Source organism: Notolepis coatsorum (assembly GCF_963971535.1).
Source record: "Notolepis coatsorum genome assembly, chromosome: 13".
Taxonomy (NCBI): Eukaryota; Metazoa; Chordata; class Actinopteri; order Aulopiformes; family Paralepididae; genus Notolepis; species Notolepis coatsorum.
The window spans coordinates 87,838,285-87,857,696 of record NC_140177.1 but is presented as its reverse complement, the minus strand read 5'-3'; the positions used below and the strand labels follow the sequence as shown (position 1 = coordinate 87,857,696).

Here is a 19,412-nt window from a genome sequence, read left to right as displayed (position 1 = left end):
TTTTTACCCCTCCAGAAATCAGCATAAGACATCAGTTGTTGTTGTCAAGGACGTCATATTAACTTATCTACCGCACAGCTCTCATCTACCCCCCCCCCCCCCCCCCATTGAAACTTTCATGCAAGAATGAAGCTTTGATTATTTGATGATAATGACTACTGAAGCTTCAAAGCCAAAGAAAATGATAACCAGGAAGACAGCCCTGAACGTAATACATTCATACCACCATGCTGACGCCTGTTTTTTTTTGGAGATACATTTTTTCTACTGGTTACAATGTGCTATAGATAACATTGGAACACAGGAAGCATAGATGTCCCACTGGAGCACCAGCATGTGAGCATATCTCAACTAGTAGCACGTTTATCCAATCAGGTGCATTCCCCATGGGGAAAAGGGAAGTAGGGAGAGGATACATACACGCAACATGTAAATAACAACATTAATTTTGGACCCACCAACATTAATACAATTATAAATTCATGAACAATTTCTGAATAAGGGGAAAAGCAATACTTTTTTTTTGGTACAATACTACTATTTATTCTGCACCTCTAAGAATTCTGTGGATGTATCCTTTAAAAAGATTTGTCTATGTACACATTCTATCTACAGCACCTTTACTCTAATATTAATAACTAATATTTTCCGGTTAATACTTTGATGTAGTCTACTCAAATCGTGTAAACAAAACCCCAATTCAGCATTTTTATTATGTGTATTAAAATAAATAGTAAATACCACATGTTAGATTGGCCTGCACAAAAGCTTGCAAAAATTGTTTGCGTTATGAGTCAAATATTATTTTAGAAATGTTGGGGTCCAAAGGAGAAATATACATTAGTAAATAGGGGAAATATCTAGAGTTTCACTCATTGTAACTGGGTTGGTGGGCTCACTTGCCTAAGACTGCGTTGTTGCATATGATTCTCAGTTACAAATGTTTGCTTATAGGTTTTTGGAGGCGTAGAACTGGTGAAGGTACAGTTATTCTAGCTCACACTGGACTTGTGAGAGGGGAGGGTATGGTCCAGGTTCAGGGATAAGAAAACATGTGAATGATGTGGTTTATTTATTAATGTAGCTTTAATTTCTTTATTTTCTGTATAATGTAGTTGATTTATTTTTCCCTTTTGGGGTGTCACTGTAGTCTTGATGTTTGTGGTCCGAGATCGACCTATGTTGATTCAAATGACATATATCAATACTTTTTGTTGTCTTGATGTCCTGTATGTGCAAAAAGAAACAACTTGAATAAAGTATAAGTCATAAAAAAGAAATGTTGGGGCCCCTTGAGGAAAGTGTGGTTCGGTGATGAAGTACCTCCTGTGATGCGTGACATCCTGTTGGAGAAGTAGCACTGCTCCAGGTCTTCAAAGTGAGCGGTCAGCCTCTTTCTCCTGGACGCCAGGGTGCTGTTGTACCACGTCTGTCTTTTACCCTGGCAGAACCACAAGCAGGTAACGGGTTCAAGCAGAGAGGGGGAACGGCAGTTAAGCAGGATATCTCCGGCAGAGATGAATGGGAGATCATTAAATATCACATCCTTGATCGCCGTGACCTCATCGTCACCACCATCATCATGTGGCTTGTGCAGAAGAATCAAACAACAAAATGCAAAGAAAGTGCTTGTGCTGAAACCATTGAGAGCTTATTTAATGGTTTGAGTGCACATGCTTTACAACCAATATGGGAACAGCAGAGTGAGCACTTACACTGTCATCATAATAATGGGTAACCGTATTCAATAAGTCTGTGCCCTCGGTTTGACGTCATGCCACCACCAGGTCTACCTCACACAGTATGGCTGCACGATATGGACATAATCCATACATAATTCCATCACAATATGAGTCATTTCATATATTGATGAAGATATACCGTCACGGTGACCAATCGCAGCCACTCTTATTGTCTGGGACCAAATACGGCCACGCCCCATTCCCAGCAAAAAGTGGGAATCTCTAGAATGGATTTCGGGCGACGCTGTATACGGAAGTGGCTCTCACGGTGACGATTAGACAACACTTTCTGTCGTCAGTAGATGGCAGCATTGGTTTAAAATTAAAAGGTGAACATTTTGAAAACTACATGAATACATTTCCCAAGAGCGTTAGCACAGGTCACATGTCACTGGGATGTGTCTATTCTTCGACGTGATCTAAACAGCGGTATGCGACCGCAGTATAGCGACCGCGAATGGTAAACTAATTATCTTAACAAAAGTGCGCTGATAGCGTTACATATGTTGTCTAAATGGGGACATATGGTACAATTTAAGATTTTAATGATAATCGGCATATAAAGGACAACACAAAGCATTGTTAATTTGTAAGAAACCTCAATGAAAACGGTAATATTCGCTATGGTTATGAAAATGTGCTAGAATCCTATAAAAATGTGGACGCATTTGGTCTATGTTCCGTTACATCACAATATACCGTAATTCCTCTAATAGTAACCAGTATTCAATTAAAAACCGGGTCTCTATTAATGACCGGGTGCGCTGTTGAGCTAAGCAATTATAAGCCGGCCTCCTAATACAAGCCGGGTTTCATGTATATTAGAGGAATTACGGTATTTCCCTCAATGGATTTACCATAGGCAATATATTTTGTTATTGTTGTTATATGCTGGCCTGGCTGTGCAGTAAATACCATATAATGGTATGGTGTTAATGTTTACCAAGAGAGTAAGCCTACCTCAGAATTGTATAAAACGAAGTTATTATTATTATTATTATTATACCAGTATTGTGATTGCACTATTTTACTTTATTTAACTTTTTTTGACCACCTGTAATTGCACTGTTTACTAGAGTATTTCATACAGTACTTGGTTTCAATAAATGAACCCAGTACATTTTACTGGGTTCAAACGGACACAAAATGTTGATTTATTCATTATGATCTGTTTGAAAATTAGAAATATAGGCCTCTCTCTTATACATGCCTCCTCCTAATACAAACCTGGAATCCGCTACAGTTGAAACAAATACAAGCCGGGGTTACTATTAGAGGAATTACGGTAGTATGTTTTCTGTAAAGTCAATGAAAAAAGTGTCTATACAAAATAACTACCTTTTGATTATCATGTGAACTAAATACAAATGAAAGGCACTTTCTCTTTTCTACTTTTATTTGGAAGTGATGCTGGAAGGATTTATTTTTATTTCAACACTTGAAATACCACTTCCGGTTTGAACGCAATGTGAAGCGATACGCGTTTGGTTATAGCTCCGCTCCCGTCAACGTTAATTTAGTTTAAAAACCTTATTTGAACAATACCAAAAGAGATTAAACCACATCGTATGTATTGATAAAGACCTTCTACTAACTATATCAAAATACAGAAAGACTCAACATGGATATTAATGATAAGAAAAAGAGTGGAAAGAAAAACCCTCCAACGGCGCCGATTTTGACACGTTCGAAGGGCACAGCTGACGCAGCAGCGGTACCGTTGGAGACTAGCCCCGATGGGGGGTCTATAGTAGAGAATATGCCGGGACCAACGACGACTGGCCCCGAGAGGGAGACAGCAGTTGACGACTCAACGGTAACGACGTGTAAAAATACCGTAAAAGATAAAGCAGGGGAATTTGAGAAGATAATCTCCAACAAACCCATCGGGTCCATCATTGCACCCACAACATCATCTGACACAAGCAGTGCAATTTCACATCCCGACTTCAACTCTCTGACTATCCTGATGAAGGAACAGATGGTCGCTATCGAGGAATTCAAAGCACACATGGATGCTAAATTCGAACTGGTGATGGAAGCAGCCGCTGTACAGGCCGGGCGAATCACGGCAGTGGAGAATACGGTGATAGAAATTACACAGAGGGTCCAAGTGAACGAGAAGAACCTCAACGATGGATTAACAGAATTATCGACGGAGATAAAACAGGTGGAGGAAGAATGTTGGAAGAAAATACAAGAAGTCGAAGAGGAAGCAAGGGAGAGGCAGCTCGAGACCCAACGTTACTACAGGTGAAATAATATCCGCATCGTGGGACTGGATGAATCAGTCAAATGCACAGACGACAGCTTTCCAACAGTGTTAGTAGATATTTTAGGTAATAACAACCTTCCCACAGCGCCGACAGTGGACCAATGTTACAGAGTCGGTACACAAGGCCAAAGAGGTAACGGTCCGAGAGTTATCATTGTCACCCTGCGTAAGACGGTAATAAGAGACGCCATCATTAGAGCAGCGCGCAATCAAAGGGGGAAACTGAAATATGGTGAAAATTCAATAGCTATCTACGAAGATCTATGTAAGGAGGCCATCGCTCAGCGTTTCCCCTACAAGGATGTGATGCAGAGAATGTTCAAGAGTGGTCTCAGGCCAATTCTTAACTACCCGGCACTATTATCGATCATGGGAAAAGACGGTATTCCTAAAGCCGCCGAAGATTACATGAAGCTACATGGATCAGGTCCCCCCGGGCAGGACGCAACACTGGCTCGAATCAGATAAGCTTACTCATCTCTCTATTTCTTTGTATTTTAGTAATTTTATTAGAATGACTTTACCACGGCTCAACAAAAGTAACAGAGGATATGCACGCTGGCAACAATAAGGCACAAGATGTTTAATATGGCTCGTAAGGCATTATATTTACAGTCTTCTGGTCTCTGTGGAGACAATAATCCAACATTGACATTATTCATCAGGGTTTCCGTTAGAAAAAATTGTTGCCGGTCTCCGTGACCTGCAAGATTTCAATCTACCGGACAAATGAGATTAATTCCGGTCATAGTTTATTGAGCTTTAAAACAATTGATAGGCAGGCTATATAAAGAATGTCATCCTCAAGGCATGTAGATTTATAATAGTATTACTTAAAACTAGGCTACTTTTGCGTATACAGTCATTAATATATTCCAAATAAAATAAGTCCCTCGATACTCCGTGCTGCTGCTGACTTGAAATAAAATAGACCGCGTATGTGGGCAGTCGGTCCGACACTAAACAGCAGTCTGTTATAATCACATTTTTATGAGCTAACAAATTCCGTTATATTGGACATTTGTATTAATTATATCAAGCGAAGAACTGAGAAAGCAGAGAGACGGCAACATTATCGTGGTTTGCGTGACGACTCTCTCCACCTTGCAACGACTTATTTGCAAAGAGTATGGCGCTGCAGAGCAGCTGGTTCAGCTGTTATTGGCTCTTTTCTGGGAACCGCACAGCAGCGCCCCCCACCCAACATTGGCTGAAAATGGCTGAATTGGAGTACTGCTGGAATACTGCATTGTGCTGCTGTTGCTATGGCTCTTTTGCCGGTCAAATACCGGTAATTACCGGCTAACGGAAACGCTGATTCTGGAACATTCTGGGCTCCTCTCTCGACTGCTCAGGGACACAAAGGAATATCCCGGAAAATACTAGAAGGTCATGACCCCTGGGTAGGAAGATCATTCTGGATCATAACAGCAGTGTTTACATATTTACTAGTATTCTACAACCTTCTATAATATAATGCACCCCTTCAACGAAGGCCTGTAAATTTAACACTAACATCCGGTGTGAATAAGCATAGGATTCAAGGACTGAAGTTTAATTAGGCTTTAATAAGGCTTTAAAAAAAATTAAAAAAATAAAAAGGCATTAGCCACATCTAAATGTATAAGCACAACAAGGTTATTCTAATATTTTAAATAATTACTCTACTGATTTAGAGATTTGCACAATGTAGCTCTAAAAGTCTCATTACCAATAACTACACAACAACATGTATAGATTATGGCTAGTTTGAATATAATGATCTGGAACACTGGGGGAATAAATAACCAACACAAACGCAAAAGCGTGCTCACACTGATGAAAAAAGAACAGGTGGACGTTGCTCTGCTAAGCGAAACGCACATTCTAGAGAAAGACCGATACGTTAGCGGACAACACATATCATAATATTAGTCACTCTTCTTTTGGTACGAGAACTCGAGGTGTAGCCATAGTCGTTAGACGTAAGTTGAATATTGAATTAAAGGGAGTATGGTCTGATGTAGATGGTCGGATAACTATAGCTAAGATTGTACACAAGAACAGGAAAATAGCGTTGGCAGCGGTATATGCCCCAAATTTGTACGAAGAGGGTTTCTTCACTACACTAACCAAAGCAATGTTAGACTTTCCCGATTACTCATTTATAATAGGTGTGGATTTTAATGCCATTTGGAATCCAAGGATGGACAAATCTTACCTCGCCTTTTCCAGCGAACAAAAGAATTCATCTAATGCATTAAAGGATTGGTCGAAGATTACAGGTGTAAATGACTTATGGCGATCACTTAATCCCACGACCCGAAAGTACTCTTGTCGATCTGCGAGACATAACACATTATCCAGAATAGATTATGTCTTTGCATCCCGAGACTATTTGATAACTATGAAGTGGAAATGATACCCAATGCACTATCAGATCACTGTTATTTACTCCTAAAAGGAACATTTGGTATACTATCTTCCCGAGCCCCAAGATGGCGATTTAACTCGATGCTGCTTAATAACAAGGAATTCATTACACAACTCAAAGAAGCTCTTATAGTATTCCTACGGGAGAATGCAAACTCGGTGCAAGACCCCAGAATAATATGGATGTCGGTAAAGGGAATGATCAAGGATTTCACTGATAGCTTTTCCTCCAAAATGCGCAAGAATCGATGCACAAAACTGGCTGAACTGGAAACGCTATTTAATTCTTTACAATACAACAACTCAACTCGACTAGAAAATCAAGTTAAGGTACTAAAAAAAGAGATCAATGCCATATACAGACAACAATCGGAAATACAAATACGTAGCACAAGACAACAGCAGTACTCCCAAGGTTCTAAACCTAGTCACCTATTAGCCATGCGATTAAGAATCAGAAACAGAAACAGACCCGGAAAAAATAAACGTGACATTCAAAGAATTCTACTCCAACTTACCGTAATTCCTCTAATAGTAACCCCGGCTTGTATTTGTTTCAACTGTAGCGGGTACCAGGCTTGTATTAGGAGGAGGCCTGTATAAGAGGGAGGCCTATATTTCAAACGGATCATAATGAATAAATCAACATTTTGTGTCAGTTTGAACCCAGTAAAATGTACTGGGTTCATTTATTGAAACCAAGTACTGTATGAAATAGTAAACAGTGCAATTACAGGTGGTCACTGGTCATTTCAACGTTTTCAAAGTGAAATCAAGTAACTAGCTCAGTATGCAGCTCAGTATATTAGTAACCCGGCTTGTATTAGGAGGCCGGCTTATAATTGCTTAGCTCAAGAGCGCACCCGGCCATTAATAGAGACCCGGCTTGTATTTGAGACCCGGTTACTATTAGAGGAATTACGGTATATAAATCAGAAACGACCTTCGATCAAAACAAAATGGACACATATCTTAATCAAATTATTCTCCCTAAACTTTCAGAGGATGACGCTAAACAGTTAGAAACACCGATCACACTAGAGGAACTCAAGAAGGCCATATCCGAAATGCAAAGTGGTAAGGCTCCTGGAAGAGACGGTATCCCACCAGAAATTACGAACCAATCGTAATCAAGGGCACACAACATAAAATTAGTTTATATGCGGACGACGTAATACTGTTCATGCAAAACCCCAACACCACACTGCCTCATCTGCTCAAGTTGATTGAGAACTTTGGAGATTTATCGGGATTCAAGATAAATTGGCCGAAGTCGGCTTTCCTTCCACTTAACGCCCCTGCAAAAAAAGATATAACCCTCCCAGGAGAGATACCTATGGTAAAACATTTTAGATGTTTGGGAGTGGAAATATTCCCCACCATAAGACAAACGGTGAAGCACAATTACACAAAAATCCAAAACAAAATCAAAGAAGACCTTGATAGGTGGGCAAAACTTAAAAACTCAGTACAGGCACGGATATCAATAGTTAAGATGGACGTACTACCTAGAATCAACTTCTTCAGCTCAATGCTACCGTTACCCCCTCCAGAGGGTTACTGGAAAAGATTACACTCCTCCACATACAAATTTATTTGGAATAACAAACCACCACGTATAAAAAGATCCACTGCACAAAGAAATAAAGCAGACTGTGGCATGGCATTTCCGGATTTTTTCCACTATTTTAAGGCGTACACATTAAGACCATTGACAACATGGTTTGATCCCCAAGCATTAGTATCCTGGAGAAAATTAGAAGAAAACATAGTAGCCCCACATAGACTGAAGGACATAGCATACACTAAACTACCAATCAAGCATTGCGAATGGAAATTTGGCCCCATAATTACTCATGCGATCCGGATATGGCGTGAAACACAAAAAAGATATCCTAACCCACATAAATGGCACAATCATACTCCCTTATTCAATAACAATGCACTCTTGATTGGAAAACGACCTATAAGATTCCCTATATGGGAAAAGCAAGGCATACACTCATTAGGGGATGTTTTTAACAAACAGGGTTTCTGTAGTTATGAAGAAATACAGAAGAAATTTAATCTCACCAAGTCCACACATCTTTTTTACTTACAGTTATTGTTATGTTTGAAGACTCAAGGTGTTCCATTAACGAAACCAATTGAACACCACAGATACCACAAATTCTTCTATGAAAGAGAGACATCAAGAGGTTTTGTTTCAGATTTTTATCATCAATTACTAACGTCCTCATATGAAACCCTCCACCTAGACTCCGTCTGGAGGAGGGATATACCAGACCTGGAAAGTGATTTTGATTGGCAAGAAGCCTGGGCAAATGTTCGACTCACATTAAGGAACCCGGACCATCAACAAATCAATCTTAACTATATTCACAGGACATACTTGACTCCTATAAGACTGAAAAAAATGGGTCTTATACAAGACTCCAAATGCTCTTTATGTACAAATGGGGACGAGGGGACATTTATGCACATGTACTGGGACTGCCCACCAGTTAAGATATTCTGGAAAGAGGTGACCCAGCAATTATCAAATCTCTTAACACTTTGGCTGCCATGGGTTAAATTCATTATCAACCGTAGGTTGCCGGCTCTATTTAACATGGAGAAAGTCCCCTTCTTTGCAGGGCTATAACTTTTTAAATTCTATTGCTACATTGCCATTATTAGGGCCCATTCAAAGTCCTATATGTATTGTTCATTGTGTAGCAACGTTAAACTTTTTCATTCACATATTCATAGTAAAGTATGGTCTAATGTATAAGTATGTTTTCATCTCTTTCTGCAGCTTTCTCCAGAACATGATATATAGCCCCAAATGCATTATATTGATGATGAAATACAGTTTGATGGCAATCAGCGCGATATAAAAAATTCCAACTAGACGTACTTCTAGAAGTTACTACACGTCATCTGATGTTGACCGGATGGGCGAGGGGGCGTTTATAATTCCGTGGGCAGCGTTATACCAATTATCTAATGTGGGTCAAATGTTGATAATAGCAGCTAGTATCGAAGACGGTAATTTTACACGCTAAAACTCACCCCAGTCTCCGCGCGCCGTTGGGCGATCATCGTAGAGTAGACATTTTATCATTATGGGATGGCGATTTACCCGGTCCATCTCCAGCTTGTATAATGGTATATACGTCCAAATCATGTTGTTTATCGAGTTATTGGCAATCGATCGCTATGTAGTGTGTCGAGTTCGAGTCCCGGAACCTATTAGCGAGTGCCCGGAAGTAATACGGCCGACCAGCAAAACCGCTACTGCGCTTCCTGTTAAGCGATTGCGCCGATCGGCCACCAGATGGCGCTCCTGAACCGCCAGAGAGCTCAGTGGGTCCTCCTGGTGGATCTCAGGCCAGCGGAGGGGAAATATGAATCCGATCCCAGATTTTTGAAATATTGATATTTGTATTTTATTTTTTTATTATTTTTTAAACAAACATATAAACAAACATGACAACACACGATATTGAAATATTGATATTAAAGACGCTGTAAAGCGTCCTCGGCAACTTGAGCATGGCCGGGAATGACGCTGTAACACGGCTTCTGGCAGCCAAAGTGTTAACTTGGAATATACCTGTACACCCCTCTGTATTACTGCTGAATGATGTTTTTGAGTGTGCAGTACATCCACAGCTAAAGAGATTGGTTTTATCGGGTATCACAGTGGCTAAAAAGCTGATAGCATCACGATGGTTCCAACCGGAAAAAATGTGCCGAAAGGTCTGGATTATTACATATCTCGATGTGATCTATCAAGAAATATCTACAGCAAGAATTTTGGGTCTCAATGAATCCAAAATGACATTGTGGTTAGAAGTGGTGGAGAAAATAAAAGCTAGCATATAATGGTAATGTCTGGTTAGGAGCGAGGGAAAATGGATGGATTATCCAATGGGGGGTGCGGGAGGGGGGGGTACGAGCTGGAGCATATGTGTGTAGGTTTTTAGATAACAGGTATTAAGGGTATATCCTATATATGACAATTAACTAAAATGTGATTTCATTGGATGTGCACTGTCAATAAATGCTTGTATATCTTATCGTGTGTTGTCATGTTTGTTTATGTGTTTGTTTAAAAAATAATAAATACAAAAAAAATACCGCATCCCATTGTTCTCTTTGAGGTTTGTTGTATTGGGAATCTAACGTGAGGAACCGGTCTGCGGCGTACTTTGCAAAGTACAGTTTTTCTGCTCAGTGTCAGATTTCTTCAGATCCAAACCACGACCAAACAGATAAGTTAAGATAAGAAAGTTCCTCGTCTTGTGGTGGTTGGGCCGAGTCCTGTTCTGTATCGGAGTTACAAGGAGTTTCCTTCTGTGTCATGCCCTTCCATGTCTGTTATTGTTATTCAAGCCCACGTGCAGAGAACATAAAGCAGGGTCTGAATGACGTACAATATTGCCATATAGCAGTTCTGCTGACTTTTGTGACAACAGCCATAGAAACAATCTGAGGCAAATCTCTATCGAGAAGACATTTCTCACTCGTCCCACAATATATCGTCATATCGAACAGCCCTACCCCACAGTTACCTATTCAGTTAGCTACTAGAAAAGTATCTGGGGGGGGGATATGTAACACTGGAAAATATTTGCAACTAGTAACATTAGTTAACGTTATGTCCAATGCTTGGTAGTGTTTCAAACCTTTATACTGTTACATAGTGTTAGTTGTAGCAAATACTCTGATGTTTGGCAGCTAATATTAGCACTAATACTAGCTAACAATCGGATGTCTACTGCGTTAGACACTTTGCCCTGTGGGGTAGACCAAAAACACTGAATTGCATCAAACACAGGGGAAGGTATATTTAATACAATTGCCCATTTTTGGCTTGAGTGCAAATACTTTACCTGCTACAAACATTGTAATAACTAGGTAAATATGAGCGTGAAATCCTTTGGTTAATGTTGGTATGAGCAACCAATATAGAAGCAATATAGAAATAGTAAATGATATTGAATTACCTGACTTACCTGGGCCGTTCCACCGAACCCAGGAGGTTGACTGTATTCCGTGGTGTCCATAATGCTACTGCTGCTACACAACACAAATAAAACCCATCAGTCACCTGGAAGAATCTGATTTATCCCTCGTTTTCCCCACAGCACGCAGGACTGCCACCGGGGGCTAAATGTGGCAAATTGTGGCCATCCACTCACTCACTCACTCGTGGACGTTTTGAGGGACATTATATGATGCATGCACAATTCATGTACAGTTGCAATCAAAATTATTCAACCCCCATTGCATATTGGGCTTTTTGGCAAAATATACAATTTCCCAACTGTTTACAATAAACAAATTACACAAGAACCGCTTAAGTCAGTGGTTCTCAAACTGTGGTACGCGTACCACTAGTGGTACTTGGTGGTACTGCTGGTGGTACTTGAAAACATTTACAAAAAAGCACAAAAGAAATTATATAAAAAAAAAAAAAAAAAAAAAAAGCCACTGAACGTAGAAGCAGGCCAGGCCAGTGTTTCTGGTTGCGGCGGCGCGATAGTTAGATAACCTAAGTGGGGAACAATCAGGAGATCACTGTGACAGAGAGTATTCCTCAGCTAGTCAGATAGTAAATTATATTGACCATATTGATCAAATTGTTTACACTGCCTGTGTTGTTTTTTACTACCTGTATACTGTGTTGTTTTACTACCTGTACCCCCCCCCCCTCCCCCCCATGCTGCTATGATGCCTGAATTTCCCCAAGGGGATCAATAAAGGAATATCTTATCTTATCTTATCTTAAGTAATGCAGTCTAAACAGTCATAAATCTTAAATTAAACTTCAGCCCTGATCATAACCATTTATTTTTTTTAGATTTTTTTGTAATGTCAGATACAAAATGAAATACTCCCACTTTTCTGAAAAGAGTTGGTGTTAAATCTGACATTACAAAAAATCCATCAAAATCTGTGTTGTTGCTAATCATTGACACATGCCTAGCCTGTAATAACCCACCCCCCCCCAGAAAAATTTACTTTGCATTTGATATATTGAAAATATTTTACTTTTTGTGTGTTTTTTTAACAATAATTTGTGATGCCATCACACAAACTGGCATTTAAAGGGTAAAAATTCAAAAATGTATTGAATGTGTTTTATTTAATTTTTTACAATAATGTGTGATGCCCATCACAAACACTGGCATTTAAAGGGTACATTTCCAAAAATTCCTGCACCAGAATGCAGGAAATTAAGTTTTTGTAACAAAATAATTGTGTGTGTGTGTGAGTGAGTGAGTGTGAGAGAGAGAGAATGAAGGACAATTGCTTGCTGTGTGAGAGAGAAAGAGAGAGATAGAGAGAGAATTAAGTAAATTTGCTGAAATACAGTTGTTCTTAATTTTCTCACTTGCTATGTGAGAATGTTAATTATTATGTTCTCAATGCCCCTTGCATTGTATGAGTTGTGTGGAAGCGTTTGCTAGTTCTAGTGCTATCCCTTTGTACATTGTGGCTGTGTTTGACAAAAGTTAACAATAAATAATGGTATTAGGAATACATTTGCCTCCTGCGTGAACTGTGCATAGCTGAATAGACTATTTTAACGCCGGTCATATGGTGGTACTTGGAGAGCCAGCTACGTTCTCAGGTGGTACTTGGTGTAAAAAGTTTGAGAACTACTGGCTTAAGTTGTTTAATGAAACTAATATTACAGGAGTTGTTATCCAAATTAAACACAAAATGCTACTTTTAATGACTACTGCAGTCTCAAAATTATTCAACCCCTTCATGACAAGCATCTTCAGTACTTAGTAGAGCACCCTTTTGCTGTCATAACCTGCTGCAAACATGATGCATAGCCAGACACTAGCTTCTGACAGCGTTCCTGAGGAATCTTAGCCCATTCCTCATGGGCAATAGCCTCCAGTTCAGTGATATTCTTTGGTGTGCGTTTTGCAACTGCCTTCTTCAAATCCCACCAGAGATTCTCTATGGGGTTCAAGTCAGGTGACTGTGATGGCCACTCTAAAATCTTCCATTTCTTCTTCTGAAACCAAGCCTTGGTGGACTTTGAGGTATGCTTGGGATCATTATCCTGTTGGAAGGTCCAATGACGCCCAAGCTTCAGCTTCATCACAGACGGCATGACGTTTCCTCCTATGATTTCCTGATACTTGACTGAATCCATGATGCCCCCCACACGCTGCAGGTTTCCAGTGCCAGAGGTAGCAAAGCAGCCCCAGAGCATCACTGAGCCACCACTGTAGGCAGGGTGTTCTTTTCAGCATATGCTTCATTCTTCTTCCTCCAGACATACCGCTGATCCATAGGCCCAAAGAGTTCCAGTTTTGTTTCATCGCTCCACAGAACAGAACTCCAAAACCTCTGTGGCTTATTTATATTGTTTTGAGCATATTTGAGATGACTTTTCTTGTGCTTTTGGGTCAGTAGTGGTGTACGTCTTGGAGTCCGGGCATGGAACCCTTCAGTGTTTAGTATGCGCCTTACTGTGCAAACTGAAACCTCAGTGCCTGCTGCCACTAAGTCTTGCTGCAGGTCATTTGCAGTCACTCAAGGGTTTTTGACCACTTGCCTCTTCAGGAATCTGGTGTCAGCCGCTGATAGCTTCCTCTTTCTGCCACGTTCTGGTAGTGTAGCCACTGTTCCTTTAACTTTGAACTTGCGAACTATGCTTCCAACTGTATTTCTAGGAACATTCAGTGCTTTTGCTATCTTTTTGTATCCTTTTCCTTGTTTGTGCAAGGCAATTATCTCTTCTCTGAACCTTTTGGACAATTCTTTCGACTTAGCCATCATTTCTAACATGCAATCAAACGTCACTCTCTCAAGCACTATCTCAAGCACACTTGAACTAATTGCCCTTGATTAGTTGCACCAGGTGTGCTTGAGACAGGGGGTTGAATAATCTTGAGACGGGGTTAAATAATCTCGAGACAGGGGGTTAAATAATCTTGAGACAGGGGGTTGAATAATTTTGATACTGCAGTAGTGATTAAAGGTAGCATTTTGTGTTGAATTTTGATTAAAAACCATTGTAATTTTCATTTACCGTAATTTAACTATTTAAACTGTTCTTGTCTACTTTGTTTATTGCAAACAGCTGACAATTTAAAATGTTTGCCAAAAATCCCAATATGCAATGGGGGTTGAATCATTTTGATTGCAACTGTAGGTGGTTCTAGCGACGTCTTTCTATTCCATCCTCCTTATTGAAAAAGCCTCAGTGAGATAGAATAGAATAGACTTTTAATTGTCATTGCACACAAGTATACAACGAAATTTCAGGGGAGCTCCCACAGACCGTAGTACAATATATACATACATGAAACACATAACACTGTACATATAACAGAATATTTTAAATAATAAAGTGCATGATGAGCGGTAACATAGTGGTTATCAAGTCCAGGTAAGTGCATGGTGCATGCGAGGGGACAGTCAATGAGAGTTTAACAGTCTGACTGCTTGGGGGAAAAAGGTGTTCATAAGTCTTGAACTCTTCGCATGTATGGACCGGTATCTCCTCCCTGAGGGAAGGAGCTGAAAGAGGTGATGTGCTGGGTGAGACTGGTCCTTGATAATACACTTGGAGCGGTGGAGGCAGCGGGAGGTGAAGACGGAGGTGATGTTTGGTAGAGGAGTCCCGACGATCCTGCCTGCCGCCTTCACATAAGGTGAATGTGACTGCTGCTACACTGCTGCTACACTAAACCAAACAAAACTAAATAAAATCAAAAGGTCATCCATAAGGACATCCTTTTAATGAATTTTTTTTTCTTTCTTTTTTGGCATTTGCCATTTATTGGACCGTGTCTGGTGGATAAGGACAAAAAGGATGATAGCAAGAGCACCTACTATCTAGCCGCATCACTGTTGAGTAAAGAATGCCCTCATTATGATAATAATATGAATAATAAAAACAAGAGAGAAGAGATAACGTGTACCTGGGTGCAGGTGAGGGGGCTTCTACATTAGGCACTGTGCACTCTGCCTCAGGTGGAGAATACAGCCCACTCAGTTCCTGGATAGGGAAAAGAGGGCTACATTTAGCTATTGAAAAAAAATTACAATATTACTGACATTATTGACAAACAATTCAAAAAAATTCGAATTGCATCAATGCAATATACAAACTACAAAGTCCAGTTGGAAAAAATCTCGCATCAACACTGGCTCACAATGCTGCCGTCGCCGATATATTGACTGATTTCAATATATGATAGCTGTGCGCTTATCGTCTAAGAATTTAGTGTGAGAGAAGTGTCTTTGCTAAAGCTTCAAAACATCGGTCAGTTTTGACACCGAGTTGTAAAATTGTACCTCAACACGCTTGATGTCCTCCTCCAGAAAGTTAAGCTCCTTCTGCAGCTGTTCCAGTTGCTGAATAACAAGAAATGGAAGGAGAAGAGCCAGAGGGACAGATAAATAGGTCATATGCAGTAGGAATTCGGGCTGGGTATCAGCACAGGTTACCCAATTCAATTTAGTTTCACAAGATCCCGATTCCATTTGATTTGATTCACAGGGTTCCCACAGACATTGCAAAATGAAATTCAAGGACTTTCAAGGACTTTTCTAAGCACTATTTTCCATTTTAACACTTTGGTCGCCAGGCTTATATTCAGAATAAACCATCCCACGCCAGCTCTATTTGTCTATGGAGAAGTTCCCCTTATTTGCAGGGCTATAACTTTTTAAATAGTATTGCTAAATTGACATTACTATGGCCCATTCAACATCAAGTATCTATTGTTCAGGGTGTAGCAACGTTATACTTTTTCATTCACATATTCATACTAAAATACGGTCTAAAGTATAAGTATTTTTTTATCGTTTTCTGCAGCTTTCTCCAGAACGTGATTTATAGCCCTAAATGCATTATATTGATGATTGTATACAGTTTGATAGCAATCGGCGCGAGATAAAAATGTTCAAATGGACGTGCTTCTAGAAGTTACTACTTATCATGTGATGTTGACCGGATGGGGGGGGGTCGTTTATAATTCCGTGGCCAACGTTAGATGATTCATCTAGTGTGGGTGATATGATCATCAGAGCAGTTTATATCGAACACGTTAAAAAATAACGCTGAATCTTACCGTAGCTTCCTCGTAGCGTTGGGCGATGAGCAGAAATATTCCTATTATGGGATGTAGAAATATGCGATCCATTTCCAGGTTGTATAATAGTATATACGTCCAAATCATGTTGTTTATCGAGTTATTGGTAACGGATTGCTATCCATTGTGTCTAGCTCGAGTCCTGGGACTATTAGCGAGTGATCGAACCGAATTGGAATGAGCACCAGCTTCCATTTCCTGTTTCCGGTCTGGGCGATCCGCCGATCGGCCACCAGATGGCGCTCTTGAACCGTTGGAGAGTTGAGAGGGGATCAACAGTAGATCTCAAGTCTCCGGGGGAGAAATATGATTTCGATCACAGATTTTTGAAATATTGATATCAAAGACGTGGTACGGCGTCTTTGGCAGAATGAGCATGGCGGGGAATGACGTGGTAAGGCGTTTTTGGCGACCATAGTGTTAAAAGGGCATTTAAAAGGATACAATTCACTTTTAAATGCTGTTTTTATTGAAAAGAAAATCGGATCCAATATTTATGGCTTAAAACCAATTTCCGACAATTAGTTACACTTTAGATTAAAAAATTATATTTCTTGATTCAGAACTATTTTATCATGGATGAACAAAACTTTCAAAGCGAATGGTTGATTTGAATTTCAAGGACTTTTTAAGCACCTTGTTAAAAAAATTGCTGTTTAAGGAATTCCAGGCCTCGACTTTTTTTTTGGACAAAAATCAAGCACTTTAAGCACTTCAAGGACCTTGTGCGAACCCTGGATTCAATGCTGATTCAATTAGGCACTGGGTTCAGGGGGCCAGCATCTGTAATTGTTATCAAAAGATGTAATTTGGTGAAAGGTTTCCGTAGTAGTTCAGCACAAGGCAAACATATGCAGGACATGAGGCACGCTAGAAATAATGTTTAGTACAAAATCTCCACATATCCACTGAAAAAAAGGCATAGATTAAAAGATCAATCTTGGGACTTTAGGAATATCCAATTAGATTCAAATTAAACGACTCAATATAGATGTTTTCCCCCCAGCCCTACCTAGTAGGAACCAACCAATACAAGATTTAAAAGGGATAGGATAGTTTGGATTTTTCGACATTACGTGGTATGAAATACAAACTACTGGTGTAATTCTGAGTGAACCAGGCAGGCAGTAAAAGGGGCCACGAGACAGAAAGGTGTTAATCCAGACCATAACATGCAGGCAAACATTGTAACTATATACAACAGAAAGCCATGGTCCTTGAGCATTTCCTATGCTTCAGAGCGACACGGTGTTGGAACTAGCCCCTAAGTGATGTAGTCAATATGCACTGGCCCTTGTTCCAACAGGAATCAAACACAGGCAATGCTTGAGGCACACTGTTTTTTTGCTGTGGGGAGTTAGAATGTTTGCTTGCACGGTAAAGATTAACACCTTTTTGTCTCATGATCCCATTTGCTGCCTTTCTGGGTCCGGTTGGAACCAGGTCAGAACTCTGACCACGGGACTCGTGAGTAAGCTAATGGCATTGCATTAACTATCCCAAGATGCTAACTATCCCTTTAAAAAGGAGTGCGACTACAGATTACAGTTTCGTGGTAATAAAGACCTTCTGTACCAGTAATTTTATGTTATTCAAAGCACCAACCTCTCTCTTGTTTCTCCTGGCTTCTTTGAGGAACTCCATGAGGATCTGTCTCTGTGCTGCTTGGGATTCCTGATGCAGAGGCAAATAAACACCAGCCCAACACAAATCATTAGGGATGCACCTCGTCACTGCAGTCACAGAGGATTAAAGGTACCCTCCGCTCAAAAACATGCTTTTTCAAGTTACCGGTAACTCCTCTTGGAGGCATGACACTCTTCCTCTGGGGGAGGGGGCTTCTCTATACTTCCCCAAAATCTGAGCTGCCTGTGTGAGGCAACAAATCCTGCAAACCTATCATGGTCACTATTGCCCTAGCTGGCCACACTGTCATCCAGGAAATGCTAACGGCTAATGTGAAACTTGTATTATAAGTTGATATATCTAGTGATCTAGCATGAAAAAAGAAAATGTGCAAATCTTTGTTAACAGTTTGCATTTGGGCCTGTAATTTTTGTTTTAGATTCTATTATTAAATGGAAAGTGTGCAACGCATGGCCCAGCTTCCACCCAGAACAGGCTTGCTTCCATATCATACACCCGACAATATATTTTGGATGTTGGATTACAACAATCTGTTCCGTTTGCCATAATGAATCCAACCATATTCAACCGCCGCCCACCCTCCTCCCTGCGCGTGTCAATCATAACCACTCACTTCCAAGCTGCATTCAGTTGTTCCAAACTAGAGAGCCGGTATAATAAGCGGTAATATAAGCGGCACGTAGTGTAGTGGTTAACACTGTCGCCTCACAGCAAGAAGGTCCAGGGTTCGAGTCCCGCTTGGGGACCAGGTTTCGATGATGCCAGGCAGTTACCCAGGTGGGGTATCTCCCAGGCCTTTCTGTGTGGAGTTTGCATGTTCTCCCCATGCTCGCAAGGGTTTCCCCCCCCGATAAGATAAACCCAATGGAAAAACATGCACAACAGATCGCTAACGCTGTGGCGTCCTTGACGAAGACGGGCAGGAGCACTTGGATTGGTCCCCAGGGAGCGCCTCACGTCAACGCCCTATCGGCTCCCGGCTGCCCATGGGGGGAAAGACGACGGGATGGGTCAAGTGCAGAGACTCAATCGCATTAGGCGACACAAGAATATTGCATGTGTGTGTTCCTGTGTGTGTGTGTCGTTTGCATGCCAAATAAAGACTTCCTAAGTCCTGCATTATTATATATAAACTCAGGGGAACTTGTGTCTTCAATATCACAAAGGCATGGACAAATATAAAAAGTGGATGTATATCTGTTAAAGGGGTAAAACTAT

General features: G+C 40.5%; 1 protein-coding gene across 2 annotated transcripts in view; it reads right to left on the bottom strand.

The window, feature by feature from the left end:
* The window catches only part of cop1 (COP1 E3 ubiquitin ligase), a 72,770-nt gene that overhangs the window by 39,800 nt on the left and 13,558 nt on the right, over positions 1–19,412 (bottom strand). Inside the window, exons 6-10 of one of the 2 annotated variants that reach the window (XM_084327141.1) lie at positions 18,153–18,221; positions 15,748–15,807; positions 15,372–15,448; positions 11,424–11,496; positions 1,324–1,441 (exon numbers count right to left, since the gene is read on the bottom strand). In XM_084327141.1, the coding sequence (XP_084183267.1) occupies positions 1,324–1,441; positions 11,424–11,496; positions 15,372–15,448; positions 15,748–15,807; positions 18,153–18,221 (397 nt within the window). The remainder of the gene's footprint in view (positions 1–1,323; positions 1,442–11,423; positions 11,497–15,371; positions 15,449–15,747; positions 15,808–18,152; positions 18,222–19,412) is intronic. The other variant, XM_084327142.1, reaches the window with a different exon arrangement.